General features: G+C 36.9%; 1 protein-coding gene and 1 long non-coding RNA gene across 4 annotated transcripts in view; both read left to right on the top strand.

Annotated features, from left to right (window-relative positions):
* Positions 1–4030, top strand: part of CRPPA (CDP-L-ribitol pyrophosphorylase A) — a 320876-nt gene extending 316846 nt beyond the window's left edge. Inside the window, exon 10 of the mRNA XM_058724920.1 lies at positions 3424–4030. Within this exon, the coding sequence (XP_058580903.1) occupies positions 3424–3528 (105 nt within the window). The 3' untranslated portion in view covers positions 3529–4030. The remainder of the gene's footprint in view (positions 1–3423) is intronic.
* Positions 4031–4501: 471 nt separating this feature from the next.
* The window catches only part of LOC131509333 (uncharacterized), a 263716-nt gene continuing 241164 nt past the window's right edge, over positions 4502–27053 (top strand). For all 3 annotated transcript variants that reach the window (XR_009260438.1, XR_009260436.1, XR_009260437.1), the window contains exon 1: positions 4502–7555. This is a non-coding gene — a long non-coding RNA (uncharacterized LOC131509333). The remainder of the gene's footprint in view (positions 7556–27053) is intronic.

Genomic DNA, 27053 nt, shown 5'->3' on the forward strand with positions numbered 1-27053 from the left:
TTGTAGCCCTAGGATCTTAAACAGATTTCTTCCCCTTGTTCATTTGTTACTTGGTGGCTTTCATTATCACAAGTATAAACTGGTTTCATAGAAGCTATTCAGATAGTCTTTTTCTGTTTATTTTTAGAGGAGGAAACTTAATTTTCATCATCTTTTGTATGTCTCAATAAATGAGACAGGTGTGGATGTGTATTATAAACTGTGCAGTATTGTAATTAATTAATCATAAGGAGTGACAAATACATATTTATAGTTAATTTGTATTTTGTTCAGTTTTAGAGTGTTCTGTATATTTATGAATGAATAACATTTTAAGCATAAACATATATGGCCTTAGAATGATTTGTTAATATGTGATTTTCAGGAAACCTGTACAGCATTTGAAATCCAATATTGAAATGTCATTAAAACTCACTTGAGGGGCGCCTGGGTGGCTCAGTCGGTTAAGCGTCCGACTTCAGCTCAGGCCACGATCTCGCGGTCCGTGAGTTTGAGCCCCATGTCAGGCTCTGGGCTGACAGCTCAGAGCCTGGAGCCTGTTTCCGATTCTGTGTCTTCCTCTCTCTCTGCCCCTCCCCCATTCATGCTCTCTCTCTGTCTCAAAAATAAACGTAAAAAAAAAAAAAACTCACTTGAGGGTCACCTGGGTGACTCACTGGGTTAAACCTCTGACTTCAGCTCAGGTTGTGATCTAACTGTTCACGAGTTCAAGCACCACATCAGGCTCTGTGCTGACACTGCAGAGCCTGCCTGAGGTTCTCTCTCTCTTTCTCACTCTCTCTGTCTCTGTCTCTCTGCCCCTGCCCCACTTGTGTGCTCCCTAAGAAATAATAATTAATTTTAAAAATCTTTAAAAAAAAAACCTCACTTGCAAGATGCAAAGTACTGACCATTTAGCCCCTTTGTGGGTTTTCCCCAGCTTTCCCCTTTCGAACACAATCAGGCAAACTGATGGAAAAGAGGAGCTTATGCAGAGGTGGTCTCTCACCAACATCCTCATAAGTGAGGAACCTTGGATCTCTGAGCTGGTGAAGGTGTGATAGTAGAAAGGTTTTGATTATATTCTTTGTGCCATTTCCAGGCTTCCTGCTAAATGTGAAAATAGGAGTCAACAAAGTAACCCAAAAGTGGTCACTGTTATTAACAAATGAGTTAAACTGAAAGGGTGATGATTTCTCTATCATTTAGCCTCCTGTGATTTGAATTCATTATAATTTGTGGAGTGCTACCAGGTGTTAGGCATTGAACTAAGTGTTCCTTATTCAGAAAGAAAATGAAAAATTCTTTATATCAAAAGGCTATTGCAAACTCAGTGTACCAGAGGATTTCATAGCTGTGGAAACAGATTCACCTCACCCAACTGGGCTGGAGGGCAGGAGTTAGGGTGGATTGTAACCATTGAAAACTGGGTCGAACTATAAAGAGTAACCACGGTCAGCCAAACTTGAAAGGGAGTGGGATAGCTTTTCTGGCAAAGGCATTAACTGGTGCAAAGGGGGGAGAGGCTAGAAAAAGAGCTTGTTTGGGCAATCGTAAGCAGTTCTGTGTGACTGGGAGAATTTAGTAATCATAAGGGAAAGGCAGGAAGAGGATGGAAGGGTAAAGAGGTAAAGGGTTCTGACTTGATCCTGAAGTTCAAAAGGTGGCCTTGAAAGGATTTTAGGCAGTGTAGTGAGGTGAGCAGATCTGTACTTCACATTAAGTGTTTTGATTCCTGTGTGGGAAACAGGGTAGAAGAGGACAAGACTTGAAAGAGACTGTTGGTGAAATTGCTGCAGTAATTCAGGACAGAGATGTTTTGCTGGCAGCAGGGCTTTGAATGGCTTGTATGGATTGAAAAAAAACACCAAGGAGGTAGAAGCAGGAGGTACTTTGCTACACTGAACATTAGGAAAAGGCATTAAACGGATACCTGGGTGGCTCAGTTGGTTAAGTGTTGGACTCTTGGTTTCGGCTCAGGTCATGATCTTACGGTTCATGAGTTTGAGCCCCACGTTGGACTCTGTGCTGACAGCATGGAGTGTGCTTGGGATTCTTTCTCCCTCTCTCTCTTCCCCTCCTCTGCTCACTCCTCTCTCTCAAAAACAAATAAATAAACATGGGGGGAAAAAAAAGGAAAAGGCGTTAAGGATGATGCCCACATTTAGAGGTTGGTTACCAGGTCCTTCTTTTTGAACCTAGTGCAATTAGTAACACAAAAATCTTTTTAAAGATATTATCTCTCTTTTGACTTTCTTTTCCCCTTCATACTATCATCCCTTCATCCCCTCAAGAAGCGTAAATCATTAGAGTAAACTTATATCCATAGGCAGTATGATTTCAAAGGCAAAACCACATTTTAGCAACTTGTGAGAAACTCATTTCACTAATTTGCCTGATCCTTACTTCACAAACAACAAGCCGTTTTTATTTTTCCTCCCAACCAGTATTCACAGTTTATAACAAAGTCTGTTGTTGGAGAACACTCAGAAACAAGATGAAGGAAAGGTTTGCATCATTGATGAACTATTCACACTTGAGTGATGAGCCAAAGTTGGTCAGATATTGGATTAAGGGAAAATCTTTTGTTTTATACTGTTAACATTTGAAACTGTGTCAGAGTTTTCTTGGTATCTTCAGCGGATACTTTTTGCATATAATGAAAAGTGCTTGCAAAAGCATTTCTCCTTGGGGGCACTGGGTGGCTCAGTCAGTTAACCCTCTGATTTGGGCTCAGAACATGATTTCATGGTTCGTGGGTTCAAGCCCTGTGTCAGGCTCTGACACTGACATCTCAGATCCTGGAGCCTGCTTCAGATTCTGTGTCTCCTTCTCTCTCTGCCCCTCCTGGCTTATGCTCTGTCTCTCTCTCTCAAAAATATATATACCTTAATTTTTTTTTTAATTTCTTCTTTATTTGAGGGACCAAGTATATACCAGTGGCTGTGGCCTGAGTTCCATAAATGCCTACTCTAGAGAGCAGCATGCCTTGAAAAGTGGCTCATAAAAACAGTAGAATAGTGGTTATCAGCAGCTGAGTGGGGAGGAGATGGGGAGATGTTGATCAAACAGTACAAACTTTACTTATAAGTAAATAGGTTCTGGGGATTTAATGTATAACATGGTGCCTATAGTAACAATATTTTATGTTTGAAAGTTGCTAAGAGAGTAGATCTTAAATGTTTTCACTACCCTTGTAGTGGTAGCTGTATGAGGTGATGGATTAAGTTTCTTGTAGTAATCATTTCATAATTTATATGTATATCATTACATTGTACACCTTAAACTTATGCAATGTTATCTGTCAGTTATGTCTCTATAAAGCTGATGGAAAAACTAAAAATGAAGAAATATTAAAAAAAACTTGAAGTAACTTAAATTTAATGTGTGACATCTTTTTAAAAATTATTATTATCTTCTTTTTTATTTATTTTATTTTTTTAGGACGAGCAGAAGCTACAGGAAAGTTTAAGGCAAGGTGCTACGATTATTGCCACCTTAATCAAAGAAAGAAATTCTGGACTTGTTGGTCAGCTCCTGGTAGCATGAAGAACACAAAGATAATTACTTATTGGGTTTTAGAAACATTTATCTAGGTATCTCTGCTGTGCTCCCTTCCCTATTATATGTAGTGGCATGTTTATAGTGTCTTTTATGTCTCATAATTGGTGGGATGTGATGTTTGGCTTAAAAAAAGTGGATCATTGTTTATATCTGTGAAATAAAAATATACTTTTGTGCATGTCAAATATAAATTGAATCAGAAAATAGGTAAATGGAAACTAATTGCTTTCACATAATCTTTGCACAAAAGCATAAAAGATTGAATAGAAATAATGACGGCTGAGCTAAACATCCTCGAAATGAGAATTCAGAAAACAACCATGATCTTATCTCTGTGTTAATTAGCAAATCACATTGTCTTGATACTAATAGATATGACTTAGAATTATTCTTAATACTAAAATTGTCCTCTTACCATGTGATATTTTGACCTGTATTCTAATTTTCCACACCTTAAAAAATAAATAAAAGAGGAGATAACAGGGAACTCTGGTTGAGATATTTTCACCGTTGGGCCCACATTACTCTAGGTCCATAAAGAAGATGTAATCCTCTCCTACTTTCTGTTTTAAAATTGTATGTTTTCCTTGGTTTTTGAAAAATAATTTTGACTTACTTTGAATGGTCTCTGATTTTTCTGGATACATTTAAAAGAAGACTGGAAATCCTCATGAAAGTGAAATTATTTTGGTCAATCCCAAATTAGTCTTTTTTGGGGGCGCCTGGGTGGCGCAGTCGGTTAAGCGTCCGACTTCAGCCAGGTCACGATCTCGCGGTCTGTGAGTTCGAGCCCCGCGTCAGGCTCTGGGCTGATGGCTCGGAGCCTGGAGCCTGTTTCAGATTCTGTGTCTCCCTCTCTCTCTGCCCCTCCCCCGTTCATGCTCTGTCTCTCTCTGTCCCAAAAAAAATAAATAAAAAACGTTGAAAAAAAAAAAATTAAAAAAAAAAAAAAAAATTAGTCTTTTTTGAAAAGGAGGGAGTCATTGCATCTTCAAGAATTAAATTATTTTTTGATACAGATACTGCTGTTGTTTAAAATCAAGTTTTCAATCTTTGAAATTTCTCCTGGTATATACACCTTAAATGTGTAAATGATTTTCCCTAAAACTAAATTTTACAATTATGTACATCCAATCATTAGAGATAACTTTTATTCTGTATTTACATTTACTTCATAAAAACACATTAGATCAGATTCCAAGACTTAGGTTACATGTGGAAACTATAAAAGCTGCAGGAGATGTTATCAGTTGAAGATCGACTGTGAAATACCTACCTTAAGGAATTTCTTCTTAACAAGTTGGATGATTTTCTCTATTTTTCTCAAGGATCTCTTTTGGTTGGAGAGTTGATGTTTTACATTTCAGTAATGGTAGAATATAATGGACCTGGAGTTATTACTATAATTCATTCTCTTAAATGAAATGTATTGTTTCATTGTAGCTTGGATGTAAATTTCTGGGCTTGCCACTTTTTTCCTCTCTCTCTAGGGATGTTAAGAAATATAAAATAAATGATATAATTCAAATTCTTGAGGATGAAAATATATGGATAATGTGTAGATTTTTGGTTAGAATGCCTATGTCATTGTTAAGGTGGTGGGTTGGCTGTGTTGGGAAAGGTTCACACCTGCACCTTTTTAAGTCTTCAGGTGAAAATGTTTTAAGAATTTGGAAGTGCTTATAAAGGCAAATAGGGAAATGTTTCAGGGTTTTAAAGAGAAAGTGCCTTTGAGTAAAGGCAAGAATTGGCCTATCTATGACGCAGCAAAACTATTCTATTGATTGAGTGCTAGTTAAGTTACCTTAGATTCCAACTTATTTATGGACTGTTATGCCAGACGAAAATTTATCTAGGAGCAATGACTGTGAGTTTACCCTAGGCAATTGGAATAGTGTAATGAGGTTTTAGTTAATATTAAATTGTGCATGAAATAATTACCATCATCATCATCACCTTATCATAGCATTCGATCTTTTTCTTTACAGTTTATAAAGTGATTCCCAGCTTTGAAAATAATTTAAAGAAGTCTTCTCACATCCTTGACTGCTTAGATGGAACTGGAGGTTCAGGGATCTTTAACTGCCTTGTCCACAGCCATGGGGCTGCGTAGTGACAAAAAGTAGGGATTAAACTCAGGACCACTCATAGTAAGTTTCAAGCTCATCTCCCTGTTTAATCATAATGCTGGCAAAGGACATCCAGCCGAGAAGCTATGGGAAGTAAGCCAGAGGCTCCAACTGTGCATTGGAGGAATGGATAAGGAGGGACAGATCATCCCAATGATCAGAGGAAAGTCCTGAAGCTTTTGGCTTTCTAGCCATCTTTCCAACATAGACTAATTGGTAATTGTAGCTAGAGGTGAAGGGAATGGAGAGAAGTATTAGCCAAGAGAGAAAGATAGACTGGTTGTTTTTATTGTTGAAGAGATCCAGAGGCAAATTTTATAGTTACATTTTCATCACTGCTTCTGTAAACTTAATTACTTTCATGGGAACTGTCTTTTTTTCACTTTATTTTCCCAAATATTGTTAAAAATAATAGTAATTTATGCTTCAGGTGTGTAAAATTGTCCTCTACCTGTGGAAAGTTCTGTGGAAAGACTCTTGTTTCTAAATGTTTGCTAATTGAGTGCAATTTAATTAGCCTTTTAAAGAATTTAACGGTGTGTTCAGTGGTTTGGTTAATGACATACTGGTAAGAGGTATAAATTTTTTAAAACCGCTCAGTTTGAGAGATAACTTGTTGTAAGTATATGAATTTACAGGTAAGAATTAGACTTCCATATTCCACTCAGAGCCATTCTTTCTGTGGTCACTTTAAGCGATTTGCATTGGCTCAACAGGTAAACTTTCACTTTCATACTGGATCTTTAGCACTATAAAACTTTACTATGTATAAATACAATGATCATTTTATAAAAATTACAATGCACTAAAACATTTTCTTATATTAAATCTTCACATTTTATTTCCTTTTAATATTGAAACTACTTAGGCCAAGGAAAAATAAGTAATAGTTTTAAGTGTTAAAGCCATTTTGATGAAGAAAGATTGAATTTTAAAAGTTTAATTCAAAAATAAACAGAATAAATGAAAAATACTTATCATGTTGGGCTTTATTAGTGTGGTTTAAAATAAGTCAGAACTGGCTGTGTGAGGTGCCTGGGGTACTGTACCACTTTATATGTTCTTGTACATTTTTAGTTTCAAAATGGTGAAAAATGTACAGATTTTTTTAAATGACAGCAACACACTATTCAAGATTTTCAATATATTCTCTTTATAAAGCAAAATATGTGTTTGATAAATAACTAAGTGGTTGATATTTTAATATCCAATGGCAGTTGTCATTGATATTTAGTGTATATATACATATTTTTAAAACTAACTCAATTACAATTGAATAAATATAACATTTACTCTCAGAAAATAACAGTGATGTTTTATTTTATAGAATTTGAGATCCAGATTTATTATTCTGTAAAATATATTAAAAATGTGCAAAATCAGAAGTCTCAGTTAGTTTTTTTTTTCTTCTTTCCCTCATATTAAGCAGTTTCCTAGCAATTAAAATGGCTGCTGAGAATATAAAAGCTATATTCAGTCACAGTGGAACGGAGTACTGTGATTACTTAACAGTGTCTGCATGGGGGTAGTGAATTGAATTTGGTTCAGAAATATTCTTTCTTTCCACTTAGCTTCCATAGGAGGAATATATGTGCATGCCTTGACTTTGGGATTCACCGTGTAAGCTACTCTGACCAGCAGAGTGAGGCACAAGTGGCTTGTGTATGCCTGAGACTAGACTTAAGAGACTTTGCATGTTGCCACTTGCTCCGTTCTGCTCTTGCCCCCACCATGAGATGAACATGTCCTACCTGGCCTGGTGTCTCCAAAGGAAAACAAAAGCCCAGATCAGCTGATGTCCAGATAATCAACAAATGGATGAAGAGCCCCAGCTGAGAGCAGCAGGGTTCCCCAGGCCAGTTCAGGTGACCTCCACCAGACAGGTGAGCTAAAGCAACGCTCAGTGTTGTTTGCTAATACTATGTTTGAGACTTTTTATTGCACACCAAGTGGTAACCAAGGAAAGAATATCTGTGGCAGTGCATCAGTACGTTTGTCCTCACAAATCTAGGATGTATCTACAGACACACATTTTGCTAAGTAGAATGCTTGTGAGGAGAAATGTTGGTCCCAAAGTACTAGAAGGTCCTGAGGGTTACTTCCTCCCTATTTAATAGTTACTAAAAGAAAAACAGACCTGAAAGTTTTAGAAAAGTTTACAAAAGAAGTTAAACTTTCTTGGGCCTAAAATGATATTGAATTGAAATACAGGCATTTAAAATAATAATAAAAATGACTAACATTTATTGAGTGAGTGCTATGTTCTAGAAATTGTTCTTAGTGCTTTGCATGTATCTTTTTTTTTCTTCATAATAACTTTATGTGCCAGGTGGTGTACCAATCTGTTTTACAAAATGAAGAAACCAAGGCATATACATTTCAAATAACTTCTTGAGAGTAAGAGTCACCCAAGCAGCATGTGGGAGACATGAGGTTCACAAAGGGCTTTCTCACTTTAGAGCTCATATTCCTAAACACAATGACATGCAATATTACAAAAACATACTACTTTAAGATCTGCTAAAGAATGACTCTCAAAAGAGTCTTCTTTAATAAGAGGGGAAAAAGCTAAGTCCCATTGTCTTTCAGTATTTCTATACTCTTCCTTTCCTTTGCCCATCATCACCCCCAACACATGAACATGCTTTGGAACATCACTGTGTCTGCCTGTGCCATTAAAATTTACAAAGACTAATACTGATGTACAGTTACTATCAATGCCATCTCTGAGGGCTCTAAAGTTGTAGGAATTTCCTAGTGGATGTCAGATACACTTGAATAACGAAAAAGCAGAAGTACTTTCCTGATGAACCAGAGGTGCATATAGCCATTTGTGCCTCAGCAACATGAGAAGACATGAAAAGAGAAATAGAAATCCATTCATCATGTTTATAGGAGAAAGGAAAGTCTAGAGAAATGCCAAGGCATGACGAAGTATGAAGTCTTCCCTGGCCATTAGACAGTCCTAAGCACATATGCCAGTATTCGCTTGATGGGCAGTTTTTGGGGTGAATGGTGCTCCGTATAATGAGGTAGACCTGAGCAGAGCCAGATTGTTTTCTCTTACCATCTGAAATATTGGAATCTTTGATTTTTAAAAATGGCTTCACAGCTGAAATGCATTATGTAAATATATTCTCTACTTAGTTGAAGATACTACCAAATACTCTGAGCAGTTCTTAAAACATATGGGTCTATTTAGCAGCATGGATAAAGCTTGACTTGTCAAATGCATTATTATTATTTTTTTTTTATTTTTATTTTTTTTTGCCAGTTTAACCTTAATTAATCTTTGCAGGGTCTCTTTGAGGTAGGTCTGTATCAGCCTTGTGTTGTGACAGTTGCAAAAAGGCATATGCAGAGATTAAGGCCTCCTGATCACTCCACACACTGAAAGCCAAACTGAGTTTGGGAATCCAGAATTTCTGAGTCTACTGCGGACAGTTTTTCAGGGAATTAGATTACAACTAGGAGGGGGCTGTTCTGTACTTAAGGTTTTAACAAAATCTAAACCTGCATCCAGAATTTTACCTAGAGGCATTCCCTCATTTTTCATTTTGCAAAATTGCACTTGAGCCCAGGGGCAAAAACTCCAACAAGGCACTCTTAGTGATCTTTCTGACCCGAGTGGAGACATGATTTGAGATTCCAGAAGGAAGCCAATTTTGTAAGAATTTCCACTAGTCTGTAGACTATAATAATTGGGTTATTTGGATAAGGTTTGGCAAAGCATCTAGAAGATTAACTGAATGAGGTTTCTGGAGGTTTGCCATTCTGGAGCTATCCATTTTGTTCTTTGTTCTACCTCATTATAAAATGCACTATTGAAATTGGTTGGTTTGTTGGTATGTGAGGTTTTGCTTTCTCCCGCCCCCCCTTCTTATTCTTTGCATCTGAGCCCTTAATTTGGTTGAAAGCAAGCTCTTCAGTCTAAGTGGATAACAAAACATCCCTTTGAGGAGAAGGAAATAGATGATAAAATCTGCATGTTACTAACTTTTTCAATAGTTTGAAGGAATTTCTCTTCCATCCTGTGTGTGTTTTTAAGACCCTGTTAAGTTCATAGTTCCTTTTTTCTTTTCTTGTTTGAATGGAAGATCATTCTCTTGAGTTTTAAAAATGTATTATTGAACTGCCCAGTTCAGGAATTTCGTTGCCTGTTTTACTGAATGGAGGTATGTATGACCTGATAGTAAAAGAATGCTATTCAAAGACATTTCCGCCTGTTTGTTTCTTGGATCAGTGACTGTTCACATAAAATCTGGAAAGAAGCCAAAATGTGTAAACAAATTAAGAATTTTGAGTATCCCAGTGGGAATATCCATAAATTTTACCATGAATCAGGAATTTAAGATAAGTGTAATATGCTTTAATAAGATAGCAGGGCGAAACAACTATAGACCAAATATCCTTGGCTTTAGTTCGAGAATCTTAATGGATATTAAAAGATCTGGTTTAATTGTGCAGTTATACATAACACTACTTTTCCCTAAACTTATATATGTTGCCTAAATTGAATTTCATTTTTATTTCACTAACTTTTAGTTGTTTACTATCAGACAAACTTTCAACTCTGAAGTCACTGCTTTAAATTATTTTGGCCCACCAAATATATAGGATATGTAAATTATTTATCTTTACCCTTGATAATGAATCACCCTCTACCCATCTGCATAAATCTGTGACTACAGTAAATGACACTTTGGTAGACTGGGAGTTTTTCCACTAGTATTTTTTTGATATATATACTCTTCTTCCAACTGTCTCTCTAGCATATGAATTGAAAATTGTGGTCTCTCTAGTTCCTTTCACTTAGAATTAAAACTTAAATGTGAAACTTCCCCCTTAAGAAAGATTACCCTAAGTTTAATTCCTCTTAAACTTTGAAAAGGTTTATCACCGTTAGGATATCTCTATTAATTTCATCTTGATTCTCTCTCTCTCTCTCTCTCTCTCTCTCTCTCTATCTCTCTATCTTTCTCTGTGTGTGTGTGTGTGTGTGCGCGCGCGTGTGTGCATGTAGGGAGAGAATGGAGACAAAGAAAAAAATGGATATATTTTTTCATGTCAACATTTTTTTGAAATAATTATTCTTAAACAATTGCAGCATGAGCTTGGCCTCTGCACATATAAGAAGAACTTCTAGAGATTAGCATATTAGCTCTCACTGATTTAGCAAAGTTTATCTTAAATAAATTGGGAAAATAGAGAAAATATATTGTACCTACTCATAAAACAAATACAAATTTGTATATAGTAATTATGCATAATTAACAATACTGATTGGCAAAGCAGATCCAACACAATTTTTAAGTAATTGTATAGCTTTAATAATAGAGACCTCACTAGCCCCTGATGCAAAATGATTTTACATTATTGTTTTTTAAACCCATGTTATTAAAACATGAACTCATATGGTTTCTGCCAGTGGCTACACTGACTCAAAGTCATACTCCCTACAATTTCATGAATGCTCTAGAATAAGTCCCTCGGTTTCTCTTACTCTTTTCATTGTGTTGCCATGTTGTGACTTCTCCTAATGATGGTCATGAGAAAACCACTCTGGGTCCTGCTGGTTCTAGTCTTAACTGTTCCCATGTGTCCTCCTGTAGCCCCAGAGGAGGGACTGTCCTTGTATCCAGGGTATCAGTCTTGGACGCTCTTCCAGCTCACTCAGAGAGCTTAACCAAGGAGCAATTCTAGGAGGTAGAGGCTGGTTGCTCCCTAATATGGCAGTCATCTCTCTGTTGCTGCAGGGATATGTGCTGCTACCAGCGAGAAGCAAAGGTAGGTTTTCCAGTCACATCGGGCGTGTCTCCACTGGCTCACTATCAGAAACACTCGATTCCTGGGTGTCTGGTCCCAGTTATTCCTAGACCAGAGAGCAAGCCGTGCCTACCCTCAGCTACATCTTCATTTGAAGGACTGATTTATGTCTTGTCTCCCAGTGAGACCCTCTTCAGAGTGGGTGATAGCACTATCATCCCTTCTCTTCAAGAGAAATGCTCAATGTGTCCAACAAGTTCAACATAAAGGAGTGTGAATGTCAGATTTCCTAAAGTCTGGATTTTTTAGTGTTAGCCATGGTTAACTTGCAACACTAAGAAAACGATCTTTTCTTCCCCAAAATACCGTATCTAACTGGGAGAAATATTTTATGAGACTTGACTAAATTAGACAGTTTTACAAAGTAACACAAATGAAGGGCAAAGTATGTAAAATAAAGACTCTGCTTTTTTTTTTTTCTTTATAAAATTGCTGTGATCTTTATTATAGTAGAAGAGGATCTTAGAGACAGTTATTCAGTTATAATTACCATTGAGTTGCATTCTATTCTTCTCCTAATAATTTTTACATATCTAATATAACTTTTATGAGAACTCAGTTATCCATACTTTATAGAAAAGCCTGAGGCTCACAGAGAACACGTGATGTTCCTAAGATCACACAACTCATAAGTGGCACTGCCAGTTTCCAAATCCTGTATTTTTTTTAATTCCCCCTATGCTTCTTGTCATCAATAGGGTCTAAAAGTTATCAGTAAGAAATGTTATAAGTTAGAATAAGAAATGACAAAGGATAAATGTGGTTATCAGTGGAGCTTTTGAGAGTCTACTTGATCAGTCAGGTTTAAGTTTTTGTTTCTATCCTCATTACTTTGTGGGCTTCAGGCCAGCTGTCAGAGGTAGTCGTTAACAACAGAGGTGTATTTCCTGGTCAGTAAAGTGAGAACGCCAGAGCAGACCAAATGCTGGTCCCTAATTATTGAGTGTCTCTTATGTTCAAGACCTCTAGGTGCTGTGGAAATTGTATAAAGAGATGAAAGGCAGGATTCCTATTCTCCTTGAAATGGTTTTTTTTTTTTTCCTGGAAAAGTGAGAAAAACAAATGAAAATTATGACTATGGAAAGTGATACAGTAAAAGTGAAATAAGTGGTATCATTAGGTATTGACGGGTTCAGAGGAGAGAAATTCGAGCATTTGAGGTAGAGGCTTCTCTGTCTTATTGTGGCCCTAGTCTTGATGATTTCACTTAGGCTCTTACTAAATTCTTTCCCTGGGCTTTCACATAAGGCAGCACATCCTCCTTCGCCAGTATTCGTGTAGCACCGGTGGATACCTTCACTTTCTGATTACATATTTTATTGAAATGTTCTTTTTATACATCTCTGTCCACTTTGAAGATGTAATCTCCTTGAGGCTAAGCATGAAAGTTTTACCTATCTGGCTAATTTCAGTTTTCATTAAATGTAACAGTAACCTGTAAAGTAAGGTCCCTTTCAGGCATGAAATTTAATTTCAGACTCTCAACAGTATCAACACCCTTTAATTAAGCCTTTATCTGCTGGGATATAAACCCTTGAGAAATGTACAGTCTTGTTTAGCAAGAGAGATGGAATACATAGATGAAGTGATATCTAGGAATCCATCGGAGCCTATGTAACGTGTTGGAATCTTCAATTCATAAATTCATGTGTCTACAAAACCTATTTTTAAAAAAAATCAGTTTATCTGTGATTTCAAGCCCCAGTCCTCGGGGGTTAGGCTGGAAGTCAACCTCAGGCATCGTTCAGGGTCTTCTCTCATGGATGTTGGAAGACCCTGGGTGTTAAGCATCAGAGCATCATAACTGTCCCTCTCATTCTCAGCGGTTAGTCCTCACTGTCCTCACAGGGTCATCACCCCCTTCTCCATCTCCAGATCTCTCTTTTTTTCTCTTCTGGCCTCGAAGGTCCTTCCTCTCTTCCCCTTACCCAAGGATCATTAGTAATTCTAATGGAGTTTGACTTTTACACCAGAACGAGCTGCACCAGTAAGTTTAGGTTCTTCTTGCTTTCCCCCTTTCCGAAATCCCCGCAGCAAGGAACCACAAAGCCAGGCTACTATCTGTAAGTGTAAGTATGAGCAAAAAGTACAAAGAGCAAAAGACAAACGAATTACTCAAGTAATCCTGGCTACCGTATATTAAGCATTAAATGAGGGATGCCGATGACGAATGCCACGCGTCGCAGCGCATTTTTCTGATGTCTCGCAAACCCCTCCCACACCCAACGGATATCACGTGAACCGCCAACTGCTTACTGAACAACACTTTTATCCTTGGACTTATTACTATTTAGTTAAACTTCAAACAAAAACAAAAACCTGAAGTTCTGTTGTCCTCCTCAGGGACATTCCTCTTTGGGAGGTTTGGGTCTTTTGGTATCACCTTATCCCACAGTTGTTCCTTATGCAACTTGCATATCTTTCTTTGAATTATCCATCACATCTAGGCTCTCTCTTTTATTTCTGTCGTCCTTTTGGCTTGTGTCCTCATCGCTAGAAGCTACTCGTGCCTTATATGCCACACATGGCAGGAAACCACTTACCATTTCCTGATCACACTGTTCTTTTGCCTTGCACCTTTGAACACACTCTTACTGCCTGGCATGCTCTATTCTTAGATCTTTTTATACACATTTGAATCACTCTTCTGCATCTATACTTATGTAGTACTGACCCACCACTCCAAAACTTACAGTATTTTAACACTAGACAACTTAAAAATAGAGGACACATTTTATACGTCTCTCTTTTCTTTGAAATTAGAATAGTGAATGTTAGTTTCAGGTATAAAGAAGTTTGGCAGGCAGGCATACTTAATACTGAGTAAGCCTCCCAGATTTTCTTTCCCTTCACTAAGCCACATAGATGATGCTGTCCTCATTCTGAATTACTGACCCACCATCCTCAGTAACGCTCTACCTACTTTTTCTAGCAAGCAAATCCACCATTTGTCTTTCACTAGGACCCATCATCTTAGTCCACCTGTCTGTTTCCTGTCTGGTTCTATCCTTTAGGCCAAAACGTAGCTGCAGTGGAATTAGACATCTTGCCTTCCTGAGCACACGCCGGCTGTGCACTTTGACTCTTGATCTTATCAGAAACATGTCACCTGTCCACTGTTGATTCGATCCCCATCCTTCCTACCAGATTAATTCCTGTTTCTGTTCTATTAGCATACCTTCCCTGACCTCTCCATTCTTATGGTACTTACAAGGTGCAAATTCATGACAATTCACATGCCGAGTCAGGTATGCTTATTTGTGTAGCATTTTTTTTTCTCCTCAGTTTGAGGACAAACACCATATCTCAATTTATAATTGGCTGCTCTACAAACCCTAGATATGCTTTGAATATGCAATGAGCATTTCATAGACATGTAGAAACTGACTTGCTAGGGATTAATCATGGAATGGTCATTTCATTTGCAACTGTGGCAGAAGTAACTTTTATTATCAGTTATTTCAGGTACCACATTAGATACTTTATGTGCTGACATTTAATTTCACCTAATGGAGAATACATGTTCTGGTGTGTAAAACAAACAGTCCAGCTTTTGCATAATATAAGCTATTTCTTTTTATAATTTTACTTCTTAGGTCCTATTATGGTGGTGTCTATATGATTTTTAAAAGAGAGTGCTTCAATATTGAGGAATTTAACAACATTCTCATACAAGGAAAAGGAAAAGAGCAGGAAGGAAGTCAGTTGTCAAAATCATTTATGAGTGGCCCCTGAACACCTGATCAGTTGTGCACTCTCATGAAAAATGCTTAAAGTCCTCGATACCTGGCATTTGTAACAGGCTCTTAAAGCCCAGTCTCTTTTGAAGTTTACTTTTTACTTCACTCTTTTCTGAAGGTATACAAATAATTCAAACCAAGCTCTTGAAATCCTTTTATATACGTGCTGCTTTAATGGAAGCTAAGCTCCACCTGGTGGTAGAATTTGCTATTGTTTTGAACTCAGTGTACACCGATCATTTCATTAGTAATAACGAATTCAATATACATTTTTCTATCTCTATATATGCATGCATGCATACATACAGTAGTGTGTGCATGTGTGTGTGTTTTTCAGTCTTTCCTTTGTCACAAAAGTTGTGAAATGCTCTTGTTACTTATTTTACTGACACTGACATTTAAAACAGGGCATTTAGCACTGTATGATTTTAAATGTTTTATGATGCTCAGGCTCTCAGCAATGACCATAGTGATTTTATTGTGGAAGTCACAGACCAAATCTTTTCTCCCACCCATGTCTCATATTGTTCTTTCAAAGGATTTGATTTATGCTTTGATATAAAGACTCTTATAGTTCATATGATATCATACAAACAACATGGAGAAGTGTTTGAAGATATTAAGTCATATTTTCATGCTGGAATAGCTCAACCCTTTACTCAGTGCACAACTGTGTTCTGTCTCACAAGCATGAGAGAGGATTATTATGTATACCTCATATATTGAGTGACGTTGGGTAGCATTTAGCTTTATAAGGACTAGAAAATCCTCCAGAGTTTATGAACTGGAAGCCCTTTGGCTGGATTTAACCCATGGGTATGGGTTTTTTTTTTTCATATTTGTATTAAAATTTAAAAGAGTTACCCATGTTTGAAAGTTGGAAAATGTCATTATAAAAATGTAGCTATCTAGCAATAAGGGACTTTTTAATTAATTAATTTATTTATTTTGTGCAAGGCAGGTAAACTCAATGTGAGCATCAGTTACTCCTTTTTAGTTGGGGTACATGTTCTAATTTTCCATAAGCCCACTACTCCTTCATGCTCATACTCTGTATCCTCATCATTATTGGCCGGCTTCTATAGGTATTAGTATTTGTGACCATTGTTGTTCTTCTGTGATGCTTCTCTGAGAAATTTATAGTCTAGTCGAAGGAGAAAAGAAAGAAAGGTGGGTCAGTAACTATCAAAACCATGAAGGAAGCAATTCATATGAAAGTAAAGAATTGCTTTCTCTCAGATTTAACACATAGCCTCAGCAGTGGAATAGGTGTGCTTCATATTTACAAGATTTGAAAAGAAGAAGTACTTTCCCTGATGACTAGCTGACACAAATTTTAAAGGTTTCATTTTCTTTAAAGCACAAACTCCTGGGCTGGGAAGTATCCAAAGCTATATTATTTATTTTCATGTTGAGATTATTTTAGTTGTTTTAGGCCCCCTCTGATCCAAATGTTTATTTCACAAAGGGAACTGGACTCCAGACAGAGTGCCTTTGACAAAGGCACACTAGTCCTCTGTTGAAGATTTAAGGCTAAAATCTAAGCTCCCACATAAATATATGTACCTTTTCCACCCAATCAAATCATGTCCTGAACAGTTATTTTTATTACTAAGCCAGTTGCCCAGCCTTCCAAACCAGGTCCCCCCTCTGAGGATGTTAAATACTTGATGCCCCACCACTTTTTTGATTTTCATTTTGCATCTCCCTTTAAAGGGAGCACCTCTTCTGTGACTAATAATTACCATGTTACAACTATCCTCACTAGTTGTGGCCAGAAAACCAATGGTCACCAAAGACGTTTACATTGCAAACCATATAACTCATGTATGTATTATGTCACATGGCAGAAGAAAATTAGGATTGAAGATGAAATTAAGGTTTTTAAAGGTTTTTATTTAAAGTCGACTTTAAATATGTTACACTACATGAAATGGATGGGCCCAATAATCATGATGCGACACTGCTGGCTACTGAAGTGTTCTTCTTAGGGAAGGAGGAGCCACAGAACAAGGCAGGCAGATGTCCTTTAGAAGCTAGATTAAGGCAAGGAAACAGATTGGCCCCTTGAACCTCGAGAAACATAGCCCTCTAACACCTTCATTTAAGCTCTTGGAGATTCATGTTGGAATTCAGGCCTACAGGACTGGAGGGTAATAAATTTGTGTCATTTTAACGCACAAAGTTCGTGGTAATTTACGACAGCAACAATGAGAAACTAATATACCAGCAAAGAAGTTTTGGCTGAAGTTTGCTCTCTGAAATTTTTGTTATGAAAAGAAAATATTTTCAAAGGTAGTCATGATTTTTATTTTTATTTTATTATTTTTTTAACTCGTAATTTTTTTTTTTATTTTTATTTTTTTTTTCAACGTTTTTTATTTATTTTTGGGACAGAGAGAGACAGAGCATGAACGGGGGAGGGGCAGAGAGAGAGGGAGACACAGAATCGGAAGCAGGCTCGGGGCTCTGAGCCATCAGCCCAGAGCCTGACGCGGGGCTCGAACTCACGGACCGCGAGATCGTGACCTGGCTGAAGTCGGACGCTTAACCGACTGCGCCACCCAGGCGCCCCTTTAACTCGTAATTTTTAGAACAACGCAAAATTCTTACCATCTCTTGTTCTCCTCTTCCCTACCTTGTCTCGAGAATCACTGTTCTAAGCCATTCCTACCCCTATGTAGCAGAGAGAGAGGGTTTGATTAAAGACTTATGTTACTCCAGTGTGGCAGGGCAATGGGACTTTGCAGGTAGGAGACACATGGTAAAAAGAACTAGCAATAGGTAGAAGGTATCAAAAGATAAACTTTCTTTTTATTTTCCCCAAGAGTCCCATCGTCTGTTCATAGATTACTTCAATTTAAAAATGACATATGGACAAATTCTCAAAATAATACTGGTGATTTGGCCACAGTTTAGTTTATCTAATGTTGGAAAGGCCACAGCCAAGTAGTGCTATAGACACAAGGGACTCTTTGATTCAAGTTCATGGCACACAGATTTTGGGGAAAGTAAATGGAAAGAGTTGAGAGGGAAGTATAGTTGCTCTTGCGTGCAGAATTAGGAATTCAATGCGAAAGCTTAGACATCAGAATATTGAGAGTCTGTCAATAGAAATAGATTTAAGCGCACATGAAGTATTTCTTTGTAAATCAATTGCAGAATGTTCTCTCTCATTTGAAAATGCACTTAGAGCAAAAAGGAAATTTGTATCAATACTCTTTGGGGTTTATGATTGAAATAGTGCTTAGAAAATAAAAACATAAATTCGTGTAGCTCTCTGAATGCTCCTGCAGCTGACTTCCTTGAGAATAGAGAATGTGTTTTTAATTATGATCACTCTGGCCACTCTGTCACTGTTTCTCCTGAGATGCATGATGTTTGTTAGGAACTTTTTTTTATTTTTTCTATTGCCTTTAAACCAGAGAACTGCTGACATTTTGCAGTGCACTAAAACAGTGATGGTTTATATTTTTTTCCATGGTAGTATGGCACAGTAAGAACATTTTGTGGCTTATATGATATTATTGATGGATACATTGGCTGTCAAGTATATTTCGGGCAATGATGCATTTACATGTAATCAAGGAACATAGAAGGCAGTCAAGCCCCAGACCCAATATTCATGCAAGTAGTCCTCGTAGTAGACCACTTCTTAGAATCATATGCCAGATTTACAAGAAAGTGGGTGATAACTATAAAACATTTAAATAACTAATAACATCAACTAAATAGGCCAGAAAGCCATGACACCTTAGAATAAATAAATCACTTCTATAGAACAATAGGCTTACTTCCTTCTTTATCACCTGTGAATGATGAAAACTCCTCTCTTTATCTCCACTTAGTTGTCCCTATGGTTTTCTTTCACGTAATTAGAATTCTTAATACGTATTACAGTATCAATTCACAGATAAAATATCTGTTAAGAGGTTTCTCACCTTAGCTTTATAACTTTTCATAATGTATTTTCTGGAAGTACAACAAACTTGCATTACTTAGGATCACACTAATTTCACTCACGATCTTGATATTCCTGTCATTAAGCATGACACCGAATATAGAGTTGCTGCCCAATATGAGTAAATGAACTAATCAATAAATCTGCCTTTTCATTTTATTGGCACTTTCTCTGATTTATCCAATATATCCCAGCTAGTTTCTGTTTTGCCCAGGGATTCCGGGTACAATTTCTGCAAGCCCAAGGTAGTTCTAGATTTTAAAGATAAATGTTTTCAGTATGGTATTCAAATGTTAGACAATTTTGTAATCTAGTGCTTAGTCAAAAAAAATAAATTCTCTTGCCACATAGCAGGGAAATCTCATTGAGAGAGCATGTTTGTCTCCAAATGGCAATTTCTAAGGGATTTGTAAAGGTTTATGTATGATTTTCCCCATAGTAGTTGATATTTGAGAGCCTACTTGTCCCCATTCCCATTCCTTGCATATTCATCCTTATGTAAGGACCTGTGTAGAGGTTTTTAAAATCCCTGGTGCTAAGATTCTTACACTTGAGTATCCGTACAGAAATCAGCAGTGATCTTGTTAAATACACTGTTTATCAGGCAACATTCCTAGAATTCATACTGCATAGGTCTTGGATTACATCTTGGAAATTGTGTTTGTAAAAACTGCAGGTGGATGTTGTAGTGGATATCCCAGGCCATACTTGGAGAAACGTTGCCTTAGATTACTCTGTACCCTTGTGTGGTTGTACAAACATCAGTGTGTGCCCACAGTATCCAGTCTACCAAGTCGTTCCCTACCATCTAGTTGTCCATATCCCAGCACCTCTCCTCTGCCTCACCTGCTCCCTCACCCTTGCAATTATGTAAGTTATGTAACAACCTGCCTGCCAAGGTTTTCCCCACCATGACCCACCCTAAGACCTGTCCTAATTCTCATTGCTCTCCCTAGTTGTCATAGACTCTGAGTCTGGAGTTCTCTCTTGTCCAGCAAGAGAGAACGCAGGATTAAAATGCAAAAGAGGCTAATGTCCGGGAGGAGACAACAGCCTCAAGTAAGGATGCTTTTTTATTATGGAGCAGAAGGCTTGCAGGCCTGAGGGCGGGCACAAAGAGACAGTGAAACTGTGAACGTTAACTCCTGTCAGTGGGGAAAAGGGTGTTTTGAAGATATGTGGTGTTAGGGGTTTGGGTCAATACAAAACAAAATCCTGGCCCTGGGCAGAAGGTTCTTCACAACAGACATGTGCCCCACCTCTGTGAACCTAAACTGGCCTAGGGGATAAGAAAGACAGAGCAGGCTACCGCAGGGTCAACAAGGCACCTTTCTTTTGCTAATATGCTCTGGGCACCTTCTCCCAGCTTCCTCTACACCTCTGTTTACCTATTTTGGTCCTTGCTTCCTGTAAAAGCAGCTTTCTGCTATTGTACTAAATTGGAGGGGGAGCGTTTCTGCTCTGAATACCTAATCCTGTTTACCCCATTTTTGATGCTTTCATCCTGAGGCTTTTGTATTCCCGTATATTTGACCTTTGCACTGATTACCTAATCTTGGATGCATACATTCTTTGGCTTTCTATTTTGTATGCCTTGTTAACCCATAGGTGCAAGCTCAGGGAATTCCTAAGCTTATTCCTGACACCTAGTTTCCTAAAACAGTTCCATGAGCAGCAGATTCCCTGAAAAGCAGGTTAATCTATAATGTGGTATAAATGGGAATTAGTACCTATTGGTTACCCCAAGCATTGAACCTGGGGATACAATTTCATCAACAGAAAGCCTGACGTAAGCATTTATTCAGTTGTAGGTTCTGTGTCAGCTCAGAGGGGCAAAGGGGCAAAGGGGCAGGGGGATTTTCCTGCTCAAGGGGCGTACAACATAATGGTGGGAATTTCCATGTGAAATCTTTGAAACTGGGGAATTGAATTTGAGTAAATGTAGGATAGGTATGGCTTAAGTTCCTTTACTGTGTGACTAAATCCTGTTATTTCACACAGACATTTTTACTCTCCCTTTGGACTGTAAGTCCCTCGAGGTCTTTTAGGTTCTACACACACCCCCTCTACTATTGTGGATTAATAAAAATAATAAGGCGCACTACCTTTTCCACCTAATAGAAATTAATCTTGTAGTTTCATATAAAGTGAAAGGAGTATTTTTTAAAAACTTAAAAATTTATTGGACATATTAGTCCTCATAAACTATTTGGTCTTGGGTATAATACTCAGTTTGGAGTATTACGGGCAACAGTATTATATAGTGGCAAGTAAAATAACCCTGTTAAGGTTGTGATTTTACAGATTATTAATAGGGCATTCTTAATTTGTTACTCCTGCCTGAGACGATGTATTTTTTAAATGACTTCTTAACACTACTGTGTTGCACTTGTTTAGTATCTGCTGTGACAGTGAGCCACTTTCTAAATATACTTGAAGATGGGAAAAATGGAAAAGAGGGTATACTTTTCCCAGTTTCTTCAAGAGGTCCAAAAAGACCTCTTTTTAACCCCTTGTTACAAAGACTGGAATTTGGACTCAAACATAACTTGCTGACAGTAGTTCCCCTAAAATAGAAACAGTAGCTTTCTTGAGGGGGTGAAACAGAACAGACAAGAAGCAGTTCCTGCTTCCCAGGAGCTGTTGACTAGACAATCTGCAAAGACCCTCCCCATTCAGGATTATGAGAATCCTGGAGCTCACAGTGTATTGCAGTGTGCAGGGAGGGTTCTGAACTTTCCATTTAAAAAATGCCCACTAGAGGGAGTATAACATCATAAATACTTCCTTTCAGTTGCCTTGTTTCTGGTAAGCAGTAGAAAAGCAAGATTGAAGTTCAAATACCTAGAATTTACTTCATACTCTCTTAATATTTTTCTTATTGAAATCTTAAGGAATATTCTGATAAGCAAAGACATTTTGTCCTAAGAAAATTTAGTGTAGTATACACTAATAGAACATTAGTATTTTCATTATATACATGAAAAGTTCAGAATTTAAAATCATTGTGTGGACAGAGAATCCACACAATTACATTGCCTATCACCATAAAACATCTTGGTTCTATACTGAGTATGTATCACCAAATTTTGTTACGTTTGTTGTTGCCTTTTTTATTTGCCATGGGTATGATTCCAGTGTTTACCTGTAAGCCTGCTACCGCTTTCTATGAGCTCTTTCCTAGACATTTAAGATAAACTTTTCCACTGGAGAACTGGTTTGATTATACAGTTAAAAAATCAAATGTTTAATTCTTAAAAAACGTCTTCCTGTCTTAGGAAAATTAAAAATGGAAATTGCTCAAGGATAAAAAGTACTACTCATTCCCATATGGATGGTTCTACATTTACCTCTTATTTTCTCATATTTCTGTTAAAATTTCTTACATTTTCCCAAGTTTTTGTAAGTAATTTGAAATACAGTTTAAATTTTGACATAAGTTGCCAAGTTCTGTTTTGAACTTTTAATTTTTGAATATTTGGAGAAAAAATCAAAATAATTTATAATCTGTTTTGAAGCACTGAACATTAAAACATGATTTTAAAAGTTAAAGGTAAATTGTTTCTCAAAAACTAAGATGATATTAGCTTTTTATTGCTTAAATATATTTTAAACTGGAATTTACATCATTCTTATCAAAGGAAAAAAAAGCACATGTATATTATTTCAAATATCTTTTAATGCAAGAAGTTAATTTCTTAGGATGTTAACTATTTGAAAAACATGTTCAACTGATTTTCTTTATCAGTTACCTTCCTGTCAGCATCAGTAGTCAAAAAAGAATTTTCCCCTAACCTCTCAGTTCACTGAAAAGAATTAAAAAATGTTTCTTTTCCATTGCAATAAAAAAAAAAAAAAATACCACCACTTTGCAAATGACGCGTCAGTGTGGAAATAGCTAAGTTATTTTGACTTTATATTGCCTTTTAATAAGTTATTTGGGGCAAGGGTGACTTCTTAATCTCTTGATCTGCTCTTTTGTTCCTTTCTTAAATTTGCTTCTGCTCGCCTCAGTGATTCTGTCTCTGGGTGGACTCCTTCATTACTTCATTTGTAAATAAAATCAGTCTCCAACCTTCTTCACAAGTCACTTTTATTTACTTTTATTTATGTTTAGAAAAGGCTAGTATGGAATTAATACATGTCGTAAACAATCAAACATACGTAAATGGTACTAAAGGACAAAAGTTAAAAGGTAATTTTTTTCTCTGTCTCTAAGGTTTTGCTATCTTTCTGTGCAGTTTGTATCTTCCCAGATACGTTCTAGCACATGCTCTTCTGCATATGTACACATTATTATACATGTATGTTCCCTTTTCTTACAAACAAGGAGTCATATTAAAAAAAAACCTCTTCTCTGACTCTTTTTTTCATTAACAATGTATTTTTAAGATGTTTCTGTGTCAGTGCTTGCAGAATTACTTCATTTTTTACAGTTCCATAGAATTCCATTTTTATTTAGACTCCAGTTTCCTGATAGACATTTAAATTGTTTCTAGTATCACATTAGAACAAAGTCCTGCAATGTAGGAATTTGAACATTTTTGAAATCTTGTGCATTTCCTGTCTTTTTATAATTTAAATGCTATAGATGGCTCAAAAAATGGCTGCCTTATTAATTACGTTTTATTCATGGCCTTTTCCCACAAAGTTTGTCTATGTTTTATATCGTTCTGTGTCTCTGAACAGTATTTACTTTTATCAACAAAGCATGTTGGGTCCCAACAGTTAGATTTCAAAATAAAAAGTGCTTTTTCTTTAAGTGTATCTTTACTAGAAAGTGAAAGAATCATTTGTCTTACTAATTCAGGTGGAAACTCTTATGTAAAAGATCGGAGGAAAAATTCCCTGTGAATTACCAGAATCACTGTGACTTTAGATCAGGTTGATCAAATATGAGATTAACAACACAATATTAATTTTTTTTTAATTAAATGGCAGGCATCAGGTGGTTAGTAAAATTCTTATGACACACTCTGGAGTACTCTATAGTAATTAAAAGCAACAAATTATTGTACATAAAACAACATGAATATATTGTAAGAACACTAATGAATGCTTCATGTAATAGAATGAATCAAAATCTTTATAAATCAATAACCTTTCCTTTAATGATAGTGAGGTCCTAAAAGAATGCACTTTACATTAAAATATACACAAAACATTGTGTATTAAACAAGAAGCCCTAGGAATTCAAGGATATCCAATATGTTAACATGGTTCTAGAAAGAAGAGCGAAATGGGATTGGAGAATAAACCAAATACAATCAGAAACTAAAACAGAATAAGCATTTTAACAATGTCTTCATGCTTTTTTGGGATACTGATGTGTCTTATTATAGAAATCAGTGGTTTATTCCCCATGAACTTCTAAGTTGATCTTTGAATTTTGTTTTTCTTTTAAGTGAACAGTTGCAGAAATCAACAGGAAAAATGCAATACTCACATTCCTCAGATGCAGTGACGGTAATTCTTACCTAACTCCCCTCTGTGGCTGTGAATGATGGTATATTTTGGAGATGACTACAGTTGAGCGTTATCTGTATTTTCGGTCTATCTGGGATTGTTCAAGGTGGTTAAATTGGTAGAAAGATGAGAGATAGATGATCGTTTTAAAGCTTTGTTATAATCCCAAAGTCAAGATACAAAAATAGCCCAGGTAGCTAGCTGTTTGAACTCTTCTTCCAGGCTAAATGATGAGATGTTCCAAGAGCTGGGAACTGGGCCTGAGGCAGATAGAACTGTCCAACAGTGGAGGTTCAGAGCCAAAGGGAACTAAAGACTATATCCTGAGTGAATGCTAAAAACAAACAGCTAAAATTCTCATAGCAGTTCCAATGTGCCACACCTGGTTCTAACCACTCAACACAGAACTGTTCAATCTTCACAACAAAGCCATGAGGTTATAGATGAGAACATTGAGCAACAGAGAAATAATTTGCTCAAGATTATTCTATTAGTGAATGGTAGAGCTGACAGTGAAATCCGGGACAATTGCTGAAGGGTCTATATTCTTACCAAATATTGCCTCTTCGTAAAGGGTGAAATAATCAACCCAACCTATTTCATGTGGAAGGTTCCCTTGGACTTGAAGGAGCAGTGGGGGAGATGGAATGCAAAGATCTGTAGGGAAGTCCTGGTAGGAGTGTCAGGAAGAAGTGGGAGGAATCCCAAGGCCATTCTGTGGGGGCAAGAAGGGTTACATTGCGTGCCCTGGTTCTGCTGAACAAGGCGGGAGCTCTGAGGGCTGTTCAGCCCATTTGTGTAATATGAACATTTCATTTCCCTTCATCTCTCTGGAGCCTCAGAGCAGACTTCCAAATAAGTTCGGCGGTGTGGAGGCAGCCAAATCAGGATCCTGGAAACGTGATAGTCTTTGTTTTGGTGAAGTTGGCAGCCCTCTCTGTGTCTTCTTTCTGGATGAATAAAAACTCCAAACATCATGAGCCGGATGTTTGAATGTTTTTAAACCTTGTAATTTTGTGGATTGTTCCTGGCCCCCTTCCCCACACTCCCACCCCAGTGATGTCACGAAGATTTGCACTCAGTTTCTTCATTTCTATGGACTTTCCAATGGAGAAAGTGTGATTTGAATTTGTTTTCTCAGCAAGGTGATGGCACAAGGGTATTTATAGTGTTGAATAATTTTTATATTCTCTCAGACAGCTAGGATGAGTAGTATGTTGTAAATCCTACTCTCCAGGATATCTCCCTTCTGCTGAGATAATAAAATTGATCAGATGTTTTGAGGTTAAATAAACTGTTGTAATAATCTGGCAGCTGCCTGCTGGTTGTGGTTTTCAAAAGCAATTACTCACTCTGGAGTCAACTTTGAACTCTACATTTTAATTGAAAAAAGCTAATTGTAGGCTGTTGCTCCTGACTTACCATTTGACTTGGCAGATTAGGAAGTAAAAGGATGTTGAGAAGGGAGGAGAGTGGAAGAGAAAGTAAGAAGTGTTGTCGGGCTTAAATTCCTGTTTATGTATGATTGTTTTCACACACAACACATCGTGTGCAACTGGAGAAATGGCAGTTGGACTCTAAAGTCTCTGAGGCATCCATCTGAGAAGGGTCTGCAAAAATCCTTATTTTTCGTTTATTTGCTTATTTCTCAATCTCTCCTCTGTGTGTATGTGTGTGTGCGTGTGCGCACATGCTTGTGGTGAGAGAGCTGCTGTGTTAATTTCTTAAATTTAATTCAAATGTGAAATTTCAGGGAGAATTTTCAAGATTATTATCGGACCATGCTCACATGCCTAATCAGGAGCCTTTTTCTTAGTTTTGCAGATGCTAATGGGGAGAGACTGCTCTTTGCTTTCACCAAAACATACCTAACAGTTGTACTTAAATTCAGTAAGAGGTGGGGATTAATGACATGATGGTCCAGCAGGACACATCAAGCTTCTGCGGAATCTTAAGAATCTACATTAGTACAAGAAAGAAACAAAACATCCCCAAAGAAATACAGCTACTCTGAAATTTGCATCCATGACAATTAGTAGCATTATTAAAACGGCTAGAAAATAGCTGTTACAATAAAGTTAAAAAATGTGAGATTTTGTATTTCTGCAGTCTTGTCCCTATCTAAAGGCAAATTTAGTACTTTTAGGTTTATTTAGCACATATGATCCTGTGCATTTCATAGACATACACACTGTAAATTAAAAAGGAAATCCATATATACAATAAATAAAAAAGAAATACATATAAAAGTCATATATATAAAAGTCATATATATATATATATATATATATATATATATATATATATATATGTTTGGACTTTATGTTCTAATATCTTTTGGCAAACTTGTGCTGGGAATTTCCTGTGAATCTAATAAAATATAGATAG

Source organism: Neofelis nebulosa, chromosome 4 (genome assembly GCF_028018385.1).
Source record: "Neofelis nebulosa isolate mNeoNeb1 chromosome 4, mNeoNeb1.pri, whole genome shotgun sequence".
NCBI lineage: Eukaryota > Metazoa > Chordata > Mammalia > Carnivora > Felidae > Neofelis > Neofelis nebulosa.